Source organism: Microcaecilia unicolor, chromosome 6 (assembly GCF_901765095.1).
Source record: "Microcaecilia unicolor chromosome 6, aMicUni1.1, whole genome shotgun sequence".
NCBI classification, from domain to species: Eukaryota; Metazoa; Chordata; class Amphibia; order Gymnophiona; family Siphonopidae; genus Microcaecilia; species Microcaecilia unicolor.
This window is the reverse complement of record NC_044036.1, coordinates 4,650,398-4,675,516: the sequence shown is the minus strand read 5'-3', so window position 1 is coordinate 4,675,516 and position 25,119 is coordinate 4,650,398. Positions and strand designations below refer to the sequence as shown.

Below are 25,119 nucleotides of genomic sequence, written 5' to 3'. Positions count from 1 at the left end.
ACAGTGATCACTACTGGGACCAGGGATATTTAACATATTTATTAATGATCTGAAAATGGGAACGAAGAGGTGATTAAATTTACAGATGACACAAAACTATTCAAAGTTGTTAAAACGCAAGGGATTGTGAAAAATTGCATTAAGACCTTAGGAAGTTGGAAGACTGGACATCCAAATGGCACATGAAATTTAATGTGGACAAATGCAAAGTGATGCACATTGGGAAGAATAATCCAAATCATAGTTATCTGATGCTAGGGTCCACTTTAGGAGTCAGCGCCCAAAGAAAAAGATCTAGGTGTCATTGTAGACAATATGCTGAAATCTTCTGCCTAGCGTGCGGCAGTGGCCAAAAAAGCAAACAGGATACTAGGAATGATTAGGAAAGGGATAGAACATAAGACAAACATTATTATTATTATTATTATTATTTATTGCATTTGTACCCCACATTATCCCACCTATTTGCAGGCTCAATGTGGCCTCTGTATGGTGCGACATCATCTTGAATATTGTGTGCAATTCTGGTCATATCTTAGGAAAGATATAGCAAAGTTAGAAGAGGTTCAAAGAGCTTGAGTAAGAATGATTAAGGGGATGAAACTCCTCTCATATGAGGAAAGACTTAAGATGTTAGGACTCTTCAGCTTGGAAAAGAGATGGCTGAGGGGAGATATGATAGAAGTCTACAAAATCCTGAGTGGTGTACAACAGGTAAACGTAAATCAAATTTTTACTCTTTCAAAAGTACAAAGACTAGGGGACATGCAAGGAAGTTACATGGTACTACTTTTAAAACAAATAGGAGGCAATATTTTTTTACTCAACAAAAAGTTAAGCTCTGGAACATGTTGCCAGAGGATGTGGTACCAGCAGTTAGTGTACCTATGTTTAAAAAAGGTTTGAAAAAGTTTCTGAAAAGTCCATAGTCTGCTATTAAAATGAACATGGGGGAAGCCACTGCTTGACCTGGGTTTGGTAGCATGGAATGTTGCTACTATTTGGGTTTCTGCCAGGTACTTGTGACCTGGATTGGCCACTGCAGGAAGCAGGATACTGGACTAGATGGACCATTGGTCTGACCCAGTATGGCTATTCTTATGGTATGTTTTAGAGAGCTGGTTACCTAGTTGACTGTTTTGTACTATTTCACGTGGTGGCTGGTGGTGAAGGAGTTTTTGTTGTTGTTACTGAGATGATACCAAATATTACATCCTCCCCCCTCTGTATCATAATTGATCCCATTATTACATTGGTTTCCTCTCCCCACCTAATATCTAATCTTTTCCAAGTTTATTTCAATCTTGCTATCCCACAAATCAAATAAAATATCTATATGGCTTACAATTCTAGAAAGAAGAAAAGAAATAGAGGAGAAAGTGTGTAGGGAGAGAGAAACTGAACTACAATAAATGATCGTAAAGATAGAGTATTAGAAGGGATAGGGGAAGGAATAGTATGTCTGAGCTGGTTGGCAGGCCCAACACCAAGGCAATCTGTGTAAGTATAAAGTTATCTTCAAAGAGGAATGGGGTTTTTTTTTCTAGAGAGGTCTGTGATCTACTACTACTCCTATTTAGCATTTCTATAGCGCTACAAGGCATACGCAGCGCTGCATAAACATAGAAGAAAGACAGTCCCTGCTCAAAGAGCTTACAATCTAATAGACAAAAAATAAATAAAGTAATCAAATCAATTAATGTGAACGGGAAGGAAGAGAGGAGGGTAGGTGGAGGCGAGTGATTACAAGTGGTTACGAGTCAAAAGCAATGTTAAAGAGGTGGGCTTTCAGTCTAGATTTAAAGGTGGCCAAGGATGGGGCAAGACGTAGGGGCTCAGGAAGTTTATTCAAGGCGTAGGGTGCAGCGAGACAGAAGGCGCGAAGTCTGGAGTTGGCAGTAGTGGAGAAGGGAACAGATAAGAAGGATTTATCCATGGAGCGGAGTGCACGGGAAGGGGTGTAGGGAAGGACGAGTGTGGAGAGATACTGGGGAGCAGCAGAGTGAGTACATTTATAGGTTAGTAGAAGAAGTTTGAACAGGATGCGAAAACGGATAGGGAGCCAGTGAAGGCTCTTGAGGAGAGGGGTAGTATGAGTAAAGCGACCCTGGCGGAAGATGAGACGGGCAGCAGAGTTTTGAACCGACTGGAGAGGGGAGAGGTGACTAAGTGGGAGGCCAGCAAGAAGCAGATTGCAGTAGTCTAAACGAGAGGTGACAAGGGTGTGGATGAGGGTTTTGGTAGAGTGCTCGGAAAGAAAGGGGCGGATTTTACGGATGTTGTAAAGAAAGAAACGACAGGTCTTGGCAATCTGCTGGATATGAGCAGAGAAGGAGAGAGAAGAGTCAAAGATGACCCCAAGGTTTCGAGCTGAGGAGACAGGGAGAATGAGAGAGCCATCAACAGAAATAGAAAATGGGGGGAGCGGGGAGGTGGGTTTGGGGGGGAAAATGAGAAGCTCGGTTTTGGTCATATTTAATTTCAGGTGGCGTTGAGACATCCAGACAGCAATGTCAGACAAGCACGCTGAAACTTTGGTTTGGATGCAAGGTGAGATATCAGGGGTAGAAAGGTAGATTTGGGAGTCATCAGCATAGAGATGGTAGGAAAAGCCATGGGATGAGATTAATGAACCAAGGGAAGAAGTGTAGATAGAAAAGAGGAGGGGACCAAGAACAGAACCCTGAGGTACGCCGACAGGCAGAGGGATAGAAGTAGAAGAGGATCCACCAGAGTGAACACTAAAGGTGCGGAGGGAGAGGTAGGAAGAGAACCAGGAAAGGACAGAGCCCTGGAATCCAAGTGAGGACAGGGTATCGAGAAGTATGCTGTGATCGACAGTGTCAAAAGCAGCGGAAAGATCAAGAAGAATGAGGATGGAATATTGACCTCTGGATTTAGCCAGTAATAGGTCATTGGAGACTTTAGTAAGCGCAGTTTCGGTTGAGTGGAGAGGGCGAAAACCAGATTGTAGTGGGTCAAGAATAGCATGTGAGGAGAGAAAATCAAGGCAAAAGAGCAATAGCATTCTATAAAGTGGAACCTGCAACTGAGAAAATAGACTCTTCCGTAACACAGAGTCTAATATGACGGAAGGATGGCACAACCAAAAGATGTTGTTGGGATGGAGTGCTCTAGAAGAGGCATATGGAGTCAATGCACAGGCCAACAAGGAAGGGGTTTCAGAGCTTCTAATTTTGAAAAACAGTAGAAGGATTTTGTAGGTAATGCTATGTGTGATGTGTAACCAGTGGGCACTTTTAAGAAGCGGGGATACATTGTTCTGTCCCCCGACAGCCTTGCACTAGTTCATAACGTGATCCTGAAATGTGTGTAATGCCTTTACTGTTATTCTCATTTCTAAGGACTTTCGCTGGGCAGTCTCTAATTGTAAAGATATATGAGCAAGGCACTGTGGTTAATGTAGTTCACGGGCAGTGCAACCACACTTGCTTGGTTGTGCAAGAGTTGTTACCACTGGTTGTGAGGCTGCCCAGATCTCCTTTCCCTCTCTGCCGAGCTTGGTTCTTTTGTCTTTCTGCTATTACTTCTTGTTCAGCCTTACTATCTCTGCCCTGAGAGGTCAGCCAGGTATGACCTTCCCCTCCTATCCCTAGGACCACCCCATGCTACCTGATGGCAGGCTCTGTTACCATTGGCCTCTATCTGCTCCTCTCTGAGTCTGTGTAAAACTCCAACCCCCCTTTGTCCTCTGAGCCACAAGGCATTCTAATACCATCTGGCCAGAGACATGGAGCTTGCACCATCCTATGCCAGATAGCTCTGTCTTGCTGAGAACTCCTTGTAAAGAACCTGGATTTTTACCCTGAGAATATCTCCATCCAAATGAGATATCACACATTCCAGTCCCCCAGCTTTGGACTATTTCTATCTGCTCAACTACCCTCTCTCCCCCCTGCAATACAACTACCTCTCCTCAGATTCCTACCTCCTACAACCTCCAGATTAAGAAGTCTCTGTATTCTGAAGCAACATTTCTGAACATCTATCTGTGAGTAAATTATCTGTGATTTATTCAATAAAAGAGACTTCATAAAAATAATAGAGACTTCAGGTGATTTCATGTGCCAGGGTTATACTTCACGGCATTGAGCTTCATGTAACAAAGCCTCAGTGGCCGAAACATACATGATTGTATTTCTTTGACCTTATAATGATTTTAATGGAAGTGTTTTGAATAATTTGAAGATATCGCAGATCTTTTAATATTAGTGTCTCTGTTTGAAACTCACTTGATACTTTATGACACCCCCCGGTATCCTAATTCCATTGATTTTCTCTTTCTGTAGATAAAACCCTCAATCTATGAGAAACCTCTAGAGGATATGGCCCTTCCCTGCCTTCTGGAAATTATCTCAGAGCTGCAGTACCAAGGCAGTGAGTATTCTCCAGAGACGGTTACAGCAAAGGAGTCATTTAGTGACTGTGAAGCCCTGGAAAAAACCCATCTCCATCCCACCACAGAGGATATGCCAGAGCGGGATACTGGAAACCCTGCATCTACCCAAGAGGACTGTGTCGAGCTCGGTCACAGGGACTCTTCCAAAAGTTGCTCTGAGATTGACTATTATGACCGACTGAGCCAGGGTCCCAGAGACCCTAAGCTTGGACTCGGTGAATTCCTAGATCCCATCCCTGGCTCCTCTCTGGGGCCTGAAAATAGAGATGGACACTACACTTCATTAACACTTCTCTGTGCACTGCTTGGTGGATCCTATTCAAGATGTAATGCGCCAGGGGCAGAGCTTGGGGAGGGTGAGGACTGGGACCCCCAGGCCTTATTGGCAACTCACATTGCCAATCAGTCCTACTTGCTGATGTCAAGCTGTGTGTGTGCTGATCATTCACTGAGTGAGAGACACGACTCTGGGCTCTGAGCTACTGTCATCTCAAATACTCTTGGCATAGACTTCCACATCTTGTTAGCACGCTTTGCTACAGTACCACTTGGCAAATTCCTTTTGCACAGTGCTTGCAGCTGTTAAGAATATGTTCCCTGCAAGCAATGTTCATAGCTTCCCAAACACATTTCCTCCTCCCTCACACACATCACTCCCTCCTCTGCTTATAAATATCTTTCATTCCCTTCTGTCTCACATACACAAATCTGTCTTCCCTTCCTCAAACACACATCACTCCATCTGTCTCATATACACACACCTCATTTCCCTCTTCTCACCCCCCCCCCACCTTCTAGTTTAAATGCCTAGAAATATATTGTCTAAATTTCTCCCCAAGGATTTTTTTTTCCTGCCACAGTGAGATGCAGCCCATTGTTACAATATAATCTTTTGTTTTTCCATGTATTGCCCCATCCTCCTATGTACCCAAATCCTTCTTGGTGACACCAGGCTTTGAGCCAGCTATTGAAATTTTCAGTACGTCACAATCTTTCCTCTCCCTGGAATGGAGGCGCAGCCTAGTGGTTAGTGCAGTGGACTTTGATCCTGGGGACCTCAGTTCAATTCCCACTGCAGCTCCTTGTGACTCTGGGCAAGTCACTTAACTCTCCATTGCCCCTAGTACAAAATAAGTACCTGAATATATGAAAACCACTTTGAATGTAGTTGCAAAAACTTCAGAAAAGTGGTATATCAAGTCCCATTTCCCCTTTCCAAAGGTAGGTAGTACTTCAGAAAAAGCTATTGTTTGTACTAAAGGTTTAACCCCTCCCCCAGCTCCTGAAAAGCTCTCTGCACGGTAAGTGGGGTATTACTGGACAAGTCATTTGTAACAACATCAGTGTTTGACTCTTTAGTTTCTTCTCCGAGTATAGAGATTATTTGCTTGGTACGCCTGGTAGCTGAGGAGCCTGGAAGGCATTTCACTTTGCAATGGCCCCTTGAACTGTGTTTCAAAGTTAATGCCTCTGATAATGGAAGCCCCTAGTAGTAACAGTTTTGTGATATGAGTTTCAATATTAGTGATTTGGGGGTGTCTTTTCTCTTTGGGCACCTTCATATCTTTTTGTTCCACCTTCATTGCTTTTTGTTCTGCCTCAGTTCTAGTTTCAGGGAGATCACAGTGCTGTAATGGAGCAAAAGAATTCTGTAGAGGCAACACTTGTGAGGGCAGATGCTTCTGTGCCACATAACGTAGTCTACCTGAGCCTACCGTAAATCATCTATTCTTAGGTGGTTTTATCCTTTGAGGCAGTGGTGAGAAGTTGGTATGATTCTGTGCAGTGCTAGAAGCTGCTTTAAGTGCATCCAATTCCTGCTTTACTTTACTGAGCGCTTCTGTTTTAAACTAGCAAGCTAGAGCCAGATTGGACAAGCCTTAAATCTCTAGCTGATTTGCCTTGACACTAAAGCACCACAGTTATAACAAAGAATAAAAGTCATCCTGATTGGTTAAAATGGGTATGAACAGGTGTACTATGATAGGGTTAACAGCATACAAGAGGAGTAAAGTTAATGAGTTTTGACTTGTCTATATATGACTGGAAAACCCAGGGGTGGGTGGGACTATAAGTCACAGTGAGCCGGCCAAGAGCTGTATCAAAAAAAAAAGTTTTCTAGGTGTGACCAGAAATAATACAGTCTGATCAAACTATTTCTGTTGATTCAACACTCAATTTCCATTAGAATATAACTTTCCTTAAGTAAATCTAAATATTCCCAATAATTATGGCAGTTTCATCAATGTAAAATGCAAATTTATAACATATCTGTCTCAATAGCGGACTATGGAGTTTTCCTCCATGAATTTGTCCAAACCTTTTTTTTAAACCCAGATACACTAATCATTGTTACCACATCCTCCAGGAAAGAGTTCCAGAGCTTAACTATTCGTTGAGTCTGTCCAAAGTCAGTCTAAATGTGACATTGTCCATTTTGAGGCTTGTGCAAATGGGAGTTAGAGCTCATGGGGGATGGGGACAGAGCTCATGGGGACAGGGACAAACTTTGTCACCGTGTCATTCTCTAGTTGTGGCAATGTCAAACAAGTACAAGAGATCTCTAAAAATACCATTGACAAAATGTTGAAAAACGGCAGGGGCATTACATAAGCCGAACGGCATTACTAAGTATCTGTAAAGCCCGTCATGGGTGTTAAAATGCCATTTTCCATTCAACCTCCTCCTTAATCCAGATTAGGGGAAAAGGATAGTGATAGGAGAGTACTACCATCCGCCTGGCCAGGATGAACAGACGGATGCAGAAATGTTAAAGGAAATTAGGGACGCAAACAAACTGGGCAACACAATAATAATGGGTGATTTCAATTACCCCGATATTGACTGGGTAAATGTAACATCGGGACATGCTAGGGAGGTAAAACTCCTTGACGAAATCAAGGACTGCTTTATGGAGCAGCTGGTACAGGAACCGACGAGAGAAGGAAAAATTCTAGACCTAGTCCTTAGTGGAGTGCACGATCTAGTGCGGGAGGTAATGGTGCTGGGGCCGCTTGATAACAGTGATCATAATATGACCAGATTTGATATTAGCTTTGAAGTACACATAGGAAATCAAATACGTTAGCGTTTAACTTTTAAAAAGGAGACTATAATAAAATGAGAAGAACGGTGGAAAAAAAAAAAAAAAGAGCGGCTCTGAGGGTCAAAAATTTACATCAAGCGTGGATGCTGTTCAAAAACACCATCCTGGAAGCCCAGGCCAAATATATTCCGCGTATTAAAAAAGGACGGACGGAAGACCAAACAACAACTGGCATGGTTAAAAAGTGAGGTGAAAGAAGAGCTAAAAGAAAATCCTTTAGAAAATGGAAGAAGGAACTGACTGAAAATAATAAGAAACAGCATAAAGAATGTCAAGTCAAATGCAAAGCGCTGATAAGGAAGGCTAAGAGGGACTTTAAAAAAAAAAAGATAGTTTGAGGCAAAAACACATAGTAAAAATTTTTTTATTTATATGAAAAGCAGGAAGAGGCAAAGGAATCGGTTGGACCACTAGATGACCGAAGAGTAAAAGGGGCGATCACGGAAGAAAGCCATTGCAGAGAGGTTAAATTAATTCTTTGCTTCGGTCCTCACTGAGGAAGATTTCGGTGGGATACCGGTGCCAGAAATGGTATTCGAAGCTGACGAGTCGGAGAAACTTAATGAATTCTCTGTAAACCAGGAGGATGTAATGGGGCAGATCTACACACTGAAGAGTAGCAAATCTCCTGGACCGGATGGTATTCATCCCAGAGTACTGATAGAACTGAAAAATGAACATGCGGAGCTATTCTTAGTAATATGTAATTTATGCTTAAAATTGAGCATGGTACTGGAAGATTGGAGGGTGGCCAATGTAATGCCAATTTTTTAAAGTTTCCAGAGGAGATCTGGGAAATTATAGAGCGGTGAGTCTGATGTCTGTGCCAAGCAAAATGGTAGAGACTATTATTAAGAACAAAATTACAGAACATATTCAAAAGCATGGATTAATGAGACAAAGCTAACATGGATTTAGTGAAGGGAACCAATCTACTACATTTCTTTGAAGGGGTGAACAAACGTGGATAAAGGGGAGCCGGTTGATATTGTATATCTGGATTTTCAGAAGGCGTTTGACAAAGTACCTCATAAAAGACTCCAGAGGAAATTGGAGAGTCATGGGATAGGAGGTAGTGTTCTATTGTGGATTAAAAACTGGTTAAAAGATAGAAAACAGAGAGTAGGGTTAAATGGTCAGTATTCTCAATGGAGAAGGGTAGTTAGTGGGGTTCCCCAGGGCTCTGTGCTGGGACTGCTGCTTTTTAACATATTTATAAATGACCTAGAGATGGGAGTAACTTGTGAGGTAATTAAATTTGCTGATGACACAAAGAGGGGCATAATCGAATGGGGACAACCATCTCTAAGAGTGCCCATCTCTAAGGATGTCCTGGCGAAGGGGCTGGGAAACCGCTATTATTGAAACAAGATGGGCGTCCATCTTTCGTTTCGATAATACGGTCGGGGACGCCCAAATCTCAACATTTAGGTCGACTTTAGAGATGGTCATCCCCGATTTTCGGCGATAATGGAAACTGAGGACACCCATCTCAAAAATGGCCAAATCCAAGCCATTTGGTCGTGGGAGGAGCCAGCATTCATAGTGCACTGGTCCCCCTGACATGGCAAGACACCAACCGGGAACCTTAGGGGGCACTGCAGTGGACTTCACAAATTGCTCCCGGGTGCATAGCTCCCTTACCTTCGGTGCTGAGCCCCCCCAAAACCCACTCCCCACAACTGTACACCACTACCATAGCCCTTACGGGTGAAGGGAGGCACCTACATGTGGGTACAGTGGGTTTTGGGTGGGTTTTGAAAGGCTCACATTTACCAACACGTGTAACAGGTAGGGAAGATGGGCCTAGGTCCACCTGCCTGAAATGCACTACACCCACTAAAACTGCTCCAGGGACCTGCATACTGCTGTCATGGAGCTGGGTATGACATTTGAAGCTGGCAAAAAATTTAAAAAAAAATTTTTTTAGGGTGGGAGGGGGTTGGGGAGTAAGGGGAGGTCACCTTTTAGAGGCTTGGTTGTGAAAATAAATGGATCAAGTAAAATCATCCAAATGCTCATCATGGACGCCCTTTTTTCCATTATTGGCCGAGGACGCCAATCTCTTAGGCATGCCCCAGTCCTGCTTTTGCTACGCCTCCGACACGCCCCTGTGAACTTTGGTCATCCCAGCGATGGACTGCAGTTGAGAACGCCCAAAATCAGCTTTTGATTATGCCAATTTGGGCGACCCTGAGAAAAGGACACCCATCTCCCAATTTATGTCGAAAGATGGGCACCCTTCTCTTTTGAAAATGCCCCTGAAAGTTATTAAGTCGTTAAACCATAGGAGGATTGTGAAAAATTACAAGAGGACCTTACAAGACTGGGAGGCTAAATAGCAGATGACATTTAATGTGAGCAAGTAGAAAGTGATACATGTGGGAAAGAGGAACCCGAATTATAGCTACGTCATGCAAGGTTCCACATTAGGAGTCACAGACCAAGAAAGGGATCTAGGTGTCGACGTTGATGATACGTTGAAACTTTCTGTTCAGCGTGCTGCTGCGGCTAAGAAAGCAAATAGAATGTTAGGTATTATTAGGAAAGGAATGGAAAACAAAAATGAGGATGTTATAATGCTTTTGTATTGCTCCATGGTGCAACCGCAACTCGAATATTGTGTTCAATTCTGGTTGCTGCATCTCAAAAAAGGTATAGTGGATTAGAAAAGATACAAAGAAGGATGACGAAAATGATAAAGGGGATGGGACGACTGCCCTATGAGGAAAGGCTAAAGTGGCTAGGGTTTGTCAGCTTGGAGAAAAGGAGGCTGAGAGGAGATATGATAGAGGTCTATAAAATAATGAGTGGAATTGAACAGGTAGATGTGAAGCATCTGTTTACGCTTTCCAAAAGTACTAGGACTAGGGGGCATGCGATGAAGCTACAATGTAGGAAATTTAAAAAGAATCTGAGAAAAAGTTTCTTCACTCAACGTGTAATTAAACTCTGGAATTTGTTGCCAGAGAATGTGGTCAAGGCGATTGGCTTAGCAGAGTTTAAAAAAGGTTTGGACAGCTTCCTAAAGGAAAAGTCCATAGACAATTATTTAATGGACCTGGGGAAAATCAACTATTTCTGGGATAAGCAGTATAGAATGTTTTGTACTTTTGGGGGGATATTGCCAGGTATTTGTGACCTGGATTGGCCACTGATGGAAACAGGATGCTGGGCTTGATGGGCCTTTGGTCTTTCCCAGTATGGCAATACTTATATAGGTTGTAAGCACCCCAAAGGTCTAACTTGGTGAAGATGACCGCTCCCTGCAATTGATCAAAGAGTTCCGGAATAAGCGGCAGTGGGTATCGATTTTTAACAGTAATGGTATTTAGCTCATGATAGTTTATGCCTGAAGAAGCCTGCGCCGGCAGGGGAGGTAGAGAGTCTGATAAAACACCTCTGCAGGTTTTCTTGGATGTACTCCGCCATGGCTTGGGACTCTGGTCATAATTTCTATGTGGCGGAAGTCTCTTGGCCTGTTGTTTTCTGAAGTCAGCGAAATCCTGGTAAATGTTGGGAGCCTACTCGGAAGCTTCTGGAGCATGGCTGTAGTTATAAAGTGTTGGATCGGAGTCAAACAGGACTGGAAGCAGGAGGGCCCCAAAGTGACAATATCATTTGATCTATAATTGATCCTTGGAGAATGAAGCCAAAGCCAGGGTAGTCCTAGGACTAATGGGTGAATGGAGAGATACAGAACTGAATGGTTTCATGATAGAGTGTTCCAACCTGGAGAGACAGCATCAAAGGTGGAGATGACCAATCCTGGTAATGGATCCTCATAAATGGAGATGATGTGTCAGGCGGTGGCCAGGAGGAGACTGGAATCTGGTATTGTTTGATAAGCCTTCAATCAATAAAATTCCCTGCAGCCCCGGAGTCAATAAAGCCCATGACAGTTACCTGATGAGAGGCCCATTGCAAGATGACTGGAAAAGCACACAGAGGAACCAGGGAAGAAGGGAGTAGGGCCCAGGATTGTTTCCCCCTAGGCTTGTCTGTTTCCAGTTTTAAGTGGCAGAAAAATGTCCCGATTCCCCACAGTAAAGGCAAAGGGTTCAGTCATCACCACCACTTCTCTTTCTCAGACAGTCACTGCCAGCCAACTATTATGGGCTCCTAGCAGGGGCTCGAGAACGTACTGGGGATAGGAGGTGTCAAAGCCGAAGTGCCAAGCATGGTGTCTGGTGTGACAAAGACTTTTCTAAAGCCATCTCCTGGAGCCATACATAGATCTTGATGCAAAGGGCAATGAGATCGTCTAGTGAGGGTAGGGAATTTAAAACAGCGAATTCAACTTTGATCCTCCTAGCTAGGCCCTGCCACAAAATGGCGACTAAGGCCTCCTGGTTCCATCAGAGTTCAGAAGCCAAAGTCCAGAAATGAATGGCAAGAACGTCCCTTGCTGGAGATGGAGAAGATCACTAGCACCAGAGGAGGGTCGTCCAGGTTCATTGAAGACTAAACAAAAGCATCTAGGAAGGCTTGCAGATCGAACATAACAGTAGCCATACTAGGTCAGACCAATGATAAATCTAGCTCAGTATCCTGTTTCCAACAGTGGACAAGCCACATCACAAGTACCTGGCAGAAACCCAAATAATGGCAACATTCCATGCTACAAATCCCAAGAGAAGCAGTTGATTCCCCATGTATGTCAATAGCAGACAATGGACATTTCCTCCAGGAACTTGTCCAAACCTTTTTAAAACTCAGATACGATACATTGCTGTTACCATATCCTGTGGCAAAGAGTTCCGGGAGTTTAACAATTTGTTCAGTGAAAAAAATTTCCTCCTATTTGTTTTAAAAGTATTTCCATGAAATTTCTCAAGTGACACCTACTCTTTGTACTTTTGAAACAAATAAAAAATTGATTTACTTATACACTACACAGGATTTTGTAGACCTCAATCTCTTTTCCAAGCTGAAGAGCCCTAACCTCTTTAGCCTTTCCTCATACAAAAGGAGTTCCATCCCCTTTATCATTTTGATAGCTCTTCTACTAAACTTTTCTAATTCCGCTATATCTTTTTTGAGACATGGCGACGAGAGCTGAATGTAATACTCAAGGTAAGGTTGCACCATGGAGCAATACAAAGGCATTATAGTATTTTCGGTCTTATCCACCATCCCTTTCCTAATAATTCCTAGCATCCTGTTTGCTTTTTTTGGCTGCGGGTGCCACCGAATGCTGAGCAGATTTCAGCATATTATCTACAATGATAGCTAGATCTTTTTCCTGAGTGCTGACTACTAAGCTGGACCCTAGCATCAGGTAACTATAATTCGCATTATTCTTTCCAATGTGCATGACCTTGCATTTATCCACATTAAATTTCATCTGCCATTTGGATGCCCAGTTTTCCAATTTCCTAAGGTCTTCCTGCAACAGTCCACATGTTTTAACAACCTTCAATAGTTTTGTATCATCCGCAAATTTAATCACCTCGCTCATCATTCTGATTTCCATATCACTTGTAAATATATTAAATTGCACCGGTCCCAATACAGATCTCTGCAACACTCTACTGTTCACCCTCCTCTATTTAGAGAAATGACCATTTAACCTTACCCTCTGTTTTCTGTCCAATAACCGATTCCTAATCCATACCAAAACCTTGCCTCCTATCCCATGACTCTTTAATTTTCTCAGGAATCTCCTCAAGAGGAACTTTATCAAAAGCTTTCTGAAATTTTAGATAGACATCATCAACCAACTCACCTTTATCCACGTTTATTCACGCACCCGGCAGGCAAGTGACCAGGCGATCCTCACGTCCACCAGCCAACCCAGGTATCTACGTGCCTAATGATCGAATCACCAGCTACAACAACTGTCCTAACCAGTGGTGTGCTGGAACTGGCTCGCACCGGCTCGCAAGAGCTGGTTGTTAAATTTTCTTCCGACTTGCGAGGCGGTAGTTAAAACGCGCGAGCCAGCTCTCCTCCCTTCCTCTGGATCCGGTCCCTCACCGACCTGAGTCACCCTGCCTTGTCCTTCGAATTCTTCGGGGCAGGCAGTCTTGCCTGCCCGCTGCCAGCGCTGACTCTCCCCCGCTGCTGGTTCACACTTTAAAAATGGCCGCCGAGACTTCTGCTGAAGTCTTGGAGGCCGCCCTTGTAAGTCTCGGTGGCCATTTTGAAGCGCGATCCGGCAGCGGGGGAGTCAGTGCTGGCAGCGGGCAGGCAAGACTGCCTGCCCTGAAGAATTCGAAGGACAAGGCAGGGTGACTCAGAGTTGGTGAGGGAGGGAGGAGAATTCACTGAACAACTCGGGAGGGGGTGGCAAGGGAGAGAAGTGAGTCGCTGGGCATGGGTGGATGGAGGGGAGAGAAGGGTCGCTGGGTATGGATGCATGCAGGGCAGGGGAGAGGAGGGTCACTGCTGGACATGGGTGGATGGAGGGCAGGAGAGAGGAGGGTCACTGGGTATGGGTGCATACAGGGCAGGGGAGGGTCGCTGGGTATGGGTGCATGGAGGGGAGGGCATAGCAGGGGAGAGGGTCACTGGGTATGGGTGCATGCAGGGCAGGGGAGAGGAAGGTCACTGGGTATGGGTGCATGGAGGGCAGGGGAGAGGAGGGTCGCTGGGTATGGGTGCATGCTGGGCAGGGGGAGAGAAGGGTCGCTGGACATGGGTGGATGGAGGGCAGGGGAGAGGAGGGGAGAGAAGAAATGCTGGACATGGATGGAGGGGAGGGAAGAGTGAGGAAGGAGATGAGATGAGGGAAAAGGAAGAGAGGAGAAAAACTGCACATGGATGAAGAAAATAGGCAGATGCTGAGGGACCAGAAATGAAGAAGAAAGGAGAAAAGGAAAGAAATAAATGGAAAGGAAGCCCTGGAAACGGAGTTAAGAGGACAGATAGCAGCAGAATCGGATACTGGGCCAGCATGATCAGAAAAACAGTCACCAGACAAACAAAGGTAGAAAAAAATCATTTTATTTTCATTATAGTGTTTGGAATATGTTCACTTTGAGAATCAGGTGCTCAACATTAAAAGTTTATATTTACTTATTTATGGCATTTTATCGCACATTAAACATGAATTAGATTGGAACCTGGGATCATTTAATTTTTTTTCCTGGAGTAATGCATTGCCACCCCCGCCCCCAGGCACTCTCCCCAGCTACAGCCAGCTCTGCAATTTGGGGGGGGGGGGCGCAGAGGGGGACCAGGGAGAGAGCCTGTTGTTAAACATTTACCAGCACATCACTGGTCCTAACCCTTCCTGCCTGAGCAGAAGTTCTGAGAGACATATCCTTGGTGCGATAGGATAGTGCATCCCCTGAAAATCTAGATACACTATTAAATCAACCAGTTCACCTTTATTCACATGTTTATTCACACCTTCAAAGAAATTAAGCAAATTGATGAGGCAAGACTTCGCTCTGCTGAACCCATGCTGACTCTGTCCCATTAAACCATGTTTGTCTACATCGTCTGCAATTTTATTCTTTATATTAGGTTTCCACTATTTTGTCCGTCACAGACGTGAGCTTTAAACGGTCTATAATTTCCCGGATCACCCCTAGAACCCTTTTAAAAAATTGGCGTCACATTGGCCACCCTCCAATCTTCAGGTACTTTGGATGATTTTAACGACAGGTTACATATTACTAACAGCAAATCAGCAATTTCATGCTTGAGTTAGAGTACCCTTCAATGTATGCCATCCGGTCCAGGTGACTTACAATTCTTTAATTTGTCAATTTGGCTCAGTACATCTTCCAGGTTCATCGAAATTTCTTTGTTACTCCACATCATCACCATTGAAAACCAATTCTGGTACAGGCAGATCTCTCATCTTCTTCTGTAAAGACAGAAGCAAAGAATTCATTCAGTTTCTCCACTATGGCCTGAGCATCAATTTTGCTCCTTTGTGATCTAACAGTCCCATGGATTCCCTCAAAGGCTTTCTGATTCTGATGTACTTGAAGTTGTTACTATGAATTTTAGCTTCTGCGGCAAGTTTCTCTTCATATTCTCTTTTAGCTTTCTCTGTTAATGCTTGGCATCTTACTTGCCAGTGCCTATATTGCTTCTTAATTTTTTTATTTGGGTCCTTTTTCCATTCTTTGAAGGACAATCTTTTGGCTGTAATGGCCTCTTTTACTTCACCTTTTAACCACGCTGGCCGATTTGTTCTCTTTTTTCCATCTTTGCAAATACATGGAATGTAGCTGGACTGGGCTACCAACATGGTATTTTTGAATAACATCCACACCTGATTTAGTGCCCTAACCTTTGCAGCCAATCCTTTTAGTTTCTTTTTGACCATTTTCCTCATTTTATTATAGTCACCCTTTCGAAAATTAAATTCAGCTACAGTAGATTTCCTTTGCACGTTCATCTCAGATGGTAGCTCAGACTTGGATATAACAAAAGAGAGGGAACGAAGTACAAACTAAAGTCCAAACAAAAAAAAACAGCAACACGGGCCTTTAAAAATGGAACACAGTTCTTTAATGAATGAGCCTTGACAAAAAGACCCGACACAAGCCGTGTTTCGGTGACTAGCATCTGCGTCAGGGGTCCCCACGTCTCATATAGTAAAAGCTACAAAGCACCAAGGCACTTTCACTTTCTGTATCCAAATGTGTCCAGCTCAGGCCAGCTGATATCTTGTGTAGTTCATGCAAGTGCTGCTAACAGCCAGCTAGCTATTAGCTCATGGAAGGTGGTCTAATATCTTTCTTCTGGTTTTGGTGTTTTCCAGTGTTGTGACTTTAGGGGCCCAATGACCCAGCTCTTGACATCTTAGATGTTTTCTTCTTGTCCATGAAGGTCCCCAGCATAGTAAACAAAAGTTGTTGTGAACAGTTATGGTCTGTGCCAGAGCCCGTGGTGGGAGAAGGGGCTGGTGGTGGGATGCGGGGATAGTGCTGGGCAGACTTATAAGGTCTGTGCCAGAGCCAGTGGTGGGAGGAGGGGCTGGTGGTTGGGAGGCGGGGATAGTGCTGGGCAGACTTATATGGTCTGTGCCAGAGCCGGTGGTGGGAGGAGGGGCTGGTTGTTGGGAGGCGGGGATAGTGCTGGGCAGACTTATATGGTCTGTGCCAGAGCCGGTGGTGGGAGGAGGGGCTGGTGGTTGGGAGGCGGGGATAGTGCTGGGCAGACTTACACGGTCTGTGCCCTGAAAAGGACAGGTACAAATCAAGGTAAGGTATACACAAAAAGTAGCACATATGAGTTTATCTTGTTGGGCAGACTGGATGGACCATGTAGGTCTTTTTCTGCCGTCATCTACTATGTTACTATGTTTCTGTTAGCCTTGATGTGTCAGCAATGTGTTTGAGGCTAATAGAAGCAAAACAACTGTTCACAACAACTTTTGTTTACTGTGCGGTGGACCTTCATGGCCAAAGTCTGTGGAAAGTCAGGTTCATAATTCAGAATAGTGCTTGAAGTGCTACATGTTTTGTCCTTAAAAGCCCCCCCCCTCCCCACACACACACACTTCTGGCTGCACCCAGACAAAAGCGTCGTCCAAGGTCTCCTGTGGGTCAATTTCAACCCGAGGTACTCCAGAGAATAGGGTCTGCGAAACAATAATATAATCTATACGAGATCACATTTCATGTGCCCTTAAAGATAGCTATAATCTCTTGTCCTGGTGCAACAAGAACTAAGGGTCCACTAAATCCCAGAGCAGTACACAAATAGTGCATCCCCGTACCTCACTACGCTCTTCCAGAGCAGCCGCCCCCCCCCTCTCCCAAGAGTGGTCCAGCTGATAGTCTAATACCCTATTATTGACTCCTGCCACCACCAGGGGATGGGAGAGGTCCTGTGCGTTTTAAAAGTAGTACCATGTAACTTCAATGAGTGCCCCCTAGTCTTTGTACTTTTTGAAATAGTACGAAAAAAATTCTAATTTCACGTTTAAATATTACACACCACTCAGTATTTTGTAGATATCAATCAAATCCCCCCTCAGCCTTCTCTTTCCCAAGACAAAGAGACCTAGGTCGCTCTTCTTTGAACCTTTTCTAATTCTGCTATATCTTAAGATATGGCGACCAGAATTGCACACAATAATCAAGGTGAGGTTGCACCATGGAGCGATAATTCTGTCTTATTTTCTATTCCTTTCAATAATTCCTAGTATTCTATTTGCTTTTTTGACCGCTGCCACACACTGGGCAGAAGATTTCAGCATACAGTCTACAATGACACCTAAATCCTCTTCTTGGGTGCTGACTCCTAGGGTGGAACCTAACATAAAATAACTATGATTTGAATTAATCTTCCCAATGTGCATCTCATCTGCTATCTGGATGCCCAGTCTTCCAACTTCCTAAGGTCTTCCTGCAATTTTTCACAACCTGACCGGCTTAATAAAATGTTTTACATAAAAAGTAAGACACACTGGCACGCTAATTTCATGCTGCATTTTTAAGAACCAATATTATTAATTTACATGATTTTAAGTTCTTATTTCTCTGATGAACTGAAATATATGCACATCACCAGCATTTACAGATTTACCTATGAACAAATGGTTCAGTGCAAGCACACATAAGTATAGTAAATTTTACAAACATATCAACTTTTCTTGCACCTGTTCCAAGCAATTACTACTCCTGGGGAAATTCTGCACTACTGCCCAAAGCAGAATTTGCGCAGAATTCCCTACCTCTGCAGAATTCTGGGCAGTTTGTTTTTGCAGCACAGATATTCACTTTCCAGCTGTCTGCCTCCCTCCAAGCACATTTTGCGCTCCAGCATAGCAAGAGGAGGAACTGCACAGCTGCAGGTTGAGTTGCTTCCTCCTCTGCCAGCTTGGTCCCCAACAGTTCCTTTGTGCGGCTCTACAGAGACCCACAAGGCTCAAAGGAAAAGTCAGGCCCAGGACAGCAAAGGAGCAGGAAGCAGCCCCATGTGTGGCTGTGCAGCTCTTGCCACGCTGAAGTGTTAAGTGTGTTGGGAGGGAGGTATGGAAAAAAAAAATTGTTATATTGAGGAGTTGAAACAAAATGGTAGATGGTATGTGTGCAGGGGGGGGGGGGGGGGGGGGGCTCGAAAAAGGATGATGCCGAGTGTGGAGTAGATGTCTGCAGGAAGTTGTAAGGTGCATATGGGGGGGGGGGGGGGGGGGGGGGGGATTTCATGCCTTAGAGGAGATGCCAGCCCTTAAAATGGGAGAGTTCTGCATACACAAAAAAAATTACAAATAAGGTAAGCAGAGTTTTCAATTTGTTTTGTGCAGAATTCCCCCAGGAGTAAATTACCTCCTTTGTTCTTTATGCTGACAAAATCAAACGTGCTACAGAGAGGCTTGGCTGAACACAAGAAGATTGGTTAAAAATCTTGAAGCACCTATTATATTGCTGCACATTGTCTGGAAAAGAATCATAAATTTCATCACTTGGAATTCACTATTATTGATTGTGCTCTTGCATTACCCCATGGAGGTTAATATTATCATGAAAAACAACTGATTTTCATTTATAAACTAAACTCAAACTTAAGAGGCCACAGACTCTGCATGGAATTCATTCTGTGCATTCAAGTAGGGAATGGATGTTTGCTGTCCCTCTGAATAATGAAAATCAATTGGTATTATTGTTGGCCTGATGTGAGGCATGGTTATTTGCCCTTTAAAAATAGCAGGTAGCATTTTTGACCACTGCTGATGCCTCTTAAAAATTTCCATGAGGGTACACCTGTGACAGGGTATACCTCCCCATCACCCCAAAAGCAGGATAAAGGAAAATGAATAGGTAACAGTGAACCCAGATCTACAGAATCAGCTCGGGCTGAAGAGAGAGATGGATACCAAAAGATAAAAGCTTAGGAGAGGGCAAGGGGCTGGAGTAGGTTACCTGGGAAAGTAAAGAAGGTGTGACTAGGGAAGGTGCAGCCATGGACTATATAAAAAGGAGCAGGAAGGAATAGAGCTCAATTTCTGCAGGGACAGGAGCTTCAGACAAAAAGATACCAAGCAAGCTTCAAAGGTACAGACTTGCCTTCTTAATACCTAGAATTTGTTCTGAATCTTTACCTGAAGACTTATGAGTAGCCTGGAGATGGCCTATCTGCTGGTGGGAGGTGGCAGCATGGAGAGAAGTCAGTCTGCAATTACAAGGGTGGTGGCAGGCAGCTTAAAGAGGAAGCTGGACTATATTTAGGAACTGAGTTGAAGTGGTTCTTTGCTTTGTGAAGGATACATATGAACTGAATGTTTATTAGGTTTGGAGTAATGACCAGTAGAATCAGAGACTTCAGAAGGGTACTGAACTTTGTTTTTGTATGAGAGTGTGAGAGGACTGCACTCAAGATGGCAGAGACTCCATCAACCATGTACAAAAAAACTTAAATTGTGAGCCCACCAGGGACAGTTATATGGAAACCACTTTGGCTGTTCCACAGAAAGGTGGTATATCAACTGCACTACCCATATCCATAAAGTAGATATTGCATGGCATGGTTGCCAGAAAACACAAATAGACTGAAACCACTGCCAATGACTGCACCACAGTATGCTATGGTTTTGGATTCTCCGTACATGTAGGCATAACATATGTTTTAGACACTGATTCTGCTATAAACATTTTGATTCTAACCCCTAAAGTAGAAAAATCAAACAGAAGTGCCATAATGAAGTGAGGAAATTCCCATGATAGGAGCAATAAATCTTCTGTTCAAGAGGCTAGTTGCATCACATATGCAAAAGATTTATTAGACATAATAATACATGAAAACTGTACAGTTTTCCAACATCTTTAAAAACCAAATTCATCTCCCTGCCCTTTCTCCTCATGATTTTCAATCACTGCCTTTCAGTCTGTCTCCCATTCTTCCCTATTTCTATCGAATGCTCTGGTGAATAATGCTGTTCTTGCTGCTGCTCACTTTCTCCTTCTCCTTTTTCTTGTTAGGATCCACCTCAAAGCATTTCCAGATTCGAAGAGTTTCATCAGCAGCAGCAGACACAACTGTGCTCCCATCTGGGCTTATGGCCAGGTTTAGAATTCTTGAGGTGTGACCTGTAGAAGAGGACAAGGGTATTAATATGAAGACAATGCCATATGGGAAAATTAGGTTCTTACCTTGGTAATTTTCTTTCCTTTAGTCATAGCAGATGAAGCCATTACGTATGGGTTATGTCCATCAACCAGCAGGGGAGATAGAGAGCACTCAAACTTTCACAGTGCCCTCTTGGCCAGCTAGCTCCACTGCCTCTTCAGTATTTGAAGCTTCCAAAGCAGTATGGCAAACCGCAATGGGAATCACAAGAGCTTTCCTCACAGCGAACGATGGCCCATCACAAGGGCATGAACTCATAAAGGAGGGAATGCACATCCTCCTGTAGGGAATAAACTCATCCTCCTTATTGTATAAGTGGAGGGGAACACACGCGCCTCCTGGAGGGAATCACACATCCTCCCAACACACTGGAGGGAATGAACTCATCCTCCTATTTATAGAACTGAAGGGGAACACACGCGCCTCCTGGAGAGAATCAACACATCCTCCAAAAAAAAACATGCTGGAGGGAATGAACACATCCTCCTAAATTTAAACTGAACATGAATCCTGAAGATTGTTTTCCAACTTTCTCCCAAGGAAGGAACTTCAGGAAATTAGAACAGAACCTGAAAAACAGATTCACAGCATACAGACAATCATACAGGGAGGGCTCATGGCTTCATCTGCTATGACTAAAGGAAAGAAAATTACCAAGGTAAGAACCTAATTTTCCCTTCCTTGTCATTAAGCAGATGAAGCCATTACGTATGGGATGTAACAAAGCAATCCCTAGATAGGGTGGGAACAAGCCACACCACGCGCTAGCACTTGTGCACCAAAACGCGCATCCCTCCTGGCAGCCACATCCAGCCTGTAATGTCGGGCAAAGGAGAGCTTAGAAGCCCATGTTGCTGCACTGCATATCTCTTGAAGAGAGAGTGCTCCAGTTTCAGCCCAAGAGGAAGAAATCGCTCTAGTAGAATGCGCCTTAAAGGCTACAGGCGTAACCCTGCCGGCCAGCAGATAAGCTGAATAGTTTCTTTGAGCCAGCGGGCAATAGTGGCTTTAGACGCTGGAGACCCTCTGCGAGAACCGGATAGCAAAACAAACAGATGATCAGAAGTCCTGAAAGAGTTAGTAACTCGCAGATACTGCAGCAGAGTCCTGCGCACATCCAAAAGGTGCAGCTGCCCAAAAGATTCTGGAAACTCTTCCTCTGAAAAAGAGGGCAAGAAAATAGGCTGGTTTAGGTGAAAGACTGAAACCACCTTAGGCATAAAGGAAGGCACGGTCCGAACCGTGACTCCGGACTCTGAAAATTGCAGAAATGGGTCTCTACAGGACAGCGACTGGAGCTCTGACACCCGTCTCGCTGAGGTAATGGCCACCAGAAAAACGGCCTTCAGTGTCAAATCTTTCTCCGATGCTCGCCGAAGCGGCTCAAAAGGAGATGCCTGCAGGGTTTTCAAAACTAGCCCCAGGTTCCAAGCTGGACAGGGTGCTCGCACTGGAGGTTGGAGCCAAAGCACCCCTCTAAGAAACCGTGCCACATCTGGGTGAGCAGCCAAAGACACGCCTTCCACCTTACCACGAAGGGAGGCCAATGCTGCCACCTGCACCCGCAGGGAATTATAGGCCAAGCCTTTTTGTACACCTTCCTGCAAAAAGTCCAGAATCGGCAAGACAGGAGCCCGCATTGGAGCAATGGCTCTGGAAGCACACCAAGACTCAAACAGGCACCAAATCCTGGCATAAGCCACGGAAGTGGAGCGCTTGCGGGCTTGCAGGAGAGTGGAAATAACTTTATTGGAATAACCTTTATCCCTCAATTGCGCCCTCTCAATAGCCATGCCATAAGACCAAAGCGGCCGGCGTCCTCCATGGCTACCGGTCCCTGAGTCAACAGGTTCGGTACCAGAGGTAACGGCAGAGGAGCCTCCAGGAGCATCTGTCGGAGGTCTGCATACCAAGATCTCCTTGGCCAATCCGGGGCGATGAGGACCACTTCTCCTGGGTGCAGCCGAATCCGCAAGAGCAGGCGCCCTATCAAGGGCCATGGGGGAAACACATAAAGTAGACCCGGAGGCCAGGGTTGAGCCAAGGCATCCAACCCCGCCGAGCGAGGATCTCTCCGTCTGCTGAAGAAGCACGGGACTTTGGTATTGGCACTTGTCGCCATTAGATCCATCACGGGCTTGCCCCATTTGGCACAGATCTGCAGGAATACTTCGTCTGCCAGATTCCATTCTGCTGGATCGATCCGATGCCTGCTCAGATAATCGGCCTGCACATTCCTCTGACCTGCAATATGAGCTGCCGACAGACACTGAAGATCCAGCTCGGCCCAGTGGCAAATCAGTTCGGCCTGCACGGCTAGTGCTCTGCACCTTGTTCCGCCTTGTCGATTTATATAGGCCACCGTTGTCGTGTTGTCCGACATCACTCTGACAGCCAATCCTTCCAGGGTCACTTGAAAGGCCAGAAGCGCCTGAAACACCGCTTTCAATTCTAGGCAGTTGATGGACCACTCCGACTCCTCGGGTGTCCATAGACCCTGGGCATGCTTCCCCTTGCAGTGTGCGCCCCAGCCCTTCAGGCTGGCATCTGTTACCACTAGGCACCAAACGGGGAGCGTCAGCAGCATTCCTCGCCACAGCATGCTGTCCGAGAGCCACCACTCCATGCTGAGTCGGGCCGCAGGGAGCCAAGTAAGTCTGCATTGGTAATCCTGAGAAATAGGAGACCATCTCCGGAGTAGGGAATACTGTAGAGGTCTCAGGTGCACTTCCATCGTGGCTGTCATCGATCCCAGCAGCTGGACAATGTCCCAAGCTCGCGGGCGGGGCATCCTCAGGAGCAGACGGACCTGATTCTGAAGCTTGCACCGCCTTAGCTCGGGTAGGAACACATAGCCCGAGACTGTGTCGAACCTGGCCCCCAAAAACTCTAGAGATTGGGAAGGGGACAGGTGACTTTTGGCCATATTGACGACCCAGCCTAGAGATTGCAGTACTGAGACCACTCTGGCTGTAGCTTGTAAGCTCTCTGTTGCAGAGTCTGCTCTGATGAGCCAGTCGTCTAGGTACGGGAGAACCCTGATACCTTCTCGCCTGAGAAAAGCAGCTACTACCACCATTACCTTCGAAAAGGTGCGGGGAGCTGTGGCGAGGCCAAAAGGCAAGGCCCTGAACTGGAAATGTTTTCCCAACCCTGCAAACCTCAGAAACTTCTGGTGCGGGGGCCAAATCGGTATGTGCAAGTAAGCTTCTTTCAGGTCTAGAGACGTGAGAAACTCTCCTGGCTGTACCGCCGCAATGACGGAGCGCAGGGATTCCATGTGGAAATGCCGCACTCTCAGGGACTTGTTCACTTCTTTTAAGTCCAGAATAGGGCGAAAGGACCCACCTTTTCGCGGCACCACAAAGTAGATGGAGTATTGGCCGCAGCCTTGCTCGGCGGGAGGCACCGGGGTCACTGCCCCCAACTGAATCAGACCTTGGAAAGTCTCCTCCACCACCGCCCGTTTGACGGCAGAACCGCATCGGGACTCCACAAACACGTCTCTTACTGGGGCGTTGAATTCTATTCTGTATCCATCTCTGATCAGGTCCAGAACCCACTGATCTGAGAAAATCTTGGCCCACTCTTCGACAAAGAGGGAAAGCGGTCCTCCGATGACAGGCATTGAGGAGAGGGCCGGCGCACCATCATTGAGAGGGTCGCCCCTGAACTCCTGGTCTTGAGCCACCGGCTGCGGAACGCTTGTCCGAGCGAAAGGAGTTCCTCTGCTGACCACGGGCACGTGAAGTGAACCCAGCAGAACGCCCCGGGCGGTACCTTCTAGCTTCACGGAAGCGAGGTCTGTATGAGGAGTGGACCGCCTGGCCCTTAGAGGAAGGCCTCTGCCTATCTTCGGGCAAGCGCTGGGGTTTTGGATCACCCGGGCCTTCACAATTTTCTCCAACTCCTCACCAAATAGGAGAAGTCCTTGAAAAGGCAACTTCACCAACCTTTGCTTAGAGGCCATGTCCGCTGCCCACTGTCGTAGCCACAGACAACGGCGAGCCGCCACTGCTACTGCCATTTGTTTAGCCGAAGCTCTGACAAGGTCATAAAGGGCATCAGCCAGAAAGGACAAGGCCACCTCCATCCGCGGAGCCACATCCAAGAAGGGCTCCGCTCCATCTCCGGGCTGAGCCACTGCCTGTTGCAGCCAAGCTAGGCAGGCTCTAACAGCATAACAGCTGCATGCAGATGCCCGAACAGTGAGACCTGCAATTTCAAAGGACCGTTTCAATGCTGTTTCCAGCCTACGGTCGAACATCCTTCAGGGCAACACCTCCTTCAACAGGGAGGGTAGTTCTCTCTGTCACCGCAGTGACTAGGGCATCCACTGTAGGCATTTGAAAACGAGCCATATGTCCCTCACGCAGAGGGTATAACTGCCCCATAGCCCTGGAAACTCTCAAAGGTCCCTCGGGGTCAGCCCACTGAGCCGAAACAAGCTCTAGGATGGAGTCATGCAAAGGGAAGACCCGAGCAGCTTTCTTGGTACTAGCCATCCTGGGATTACCCGAGGAGGCCATGCCACTGTCAGGATCTTCTATCGAGA

General features: G+C 45.4%; 1 protein-coding gene across 1 annotated transcript in view; it reads right to left on the bottom strand.

Annotated features, from left to right (window-relative positions):
- Window positions 1-20,173: 20,173 nt before the first annotated feature.
- The window catches only part of CDC20 (cell division cycle 20), a 251,137-nt gene continuing 246,191 nt past the window's right edge, over window positions 20,174-25,119 (bottom strand). The window contains 1 exon segment of the mRNA XM_030207534.1: window positions 20,174-20,524. Coding sequence (XP_030063394.1) covers window positions 20,346-20,524 — 179 coding nt within the window. The 3' untranslated portion in view covers window positions 20,174-20,345.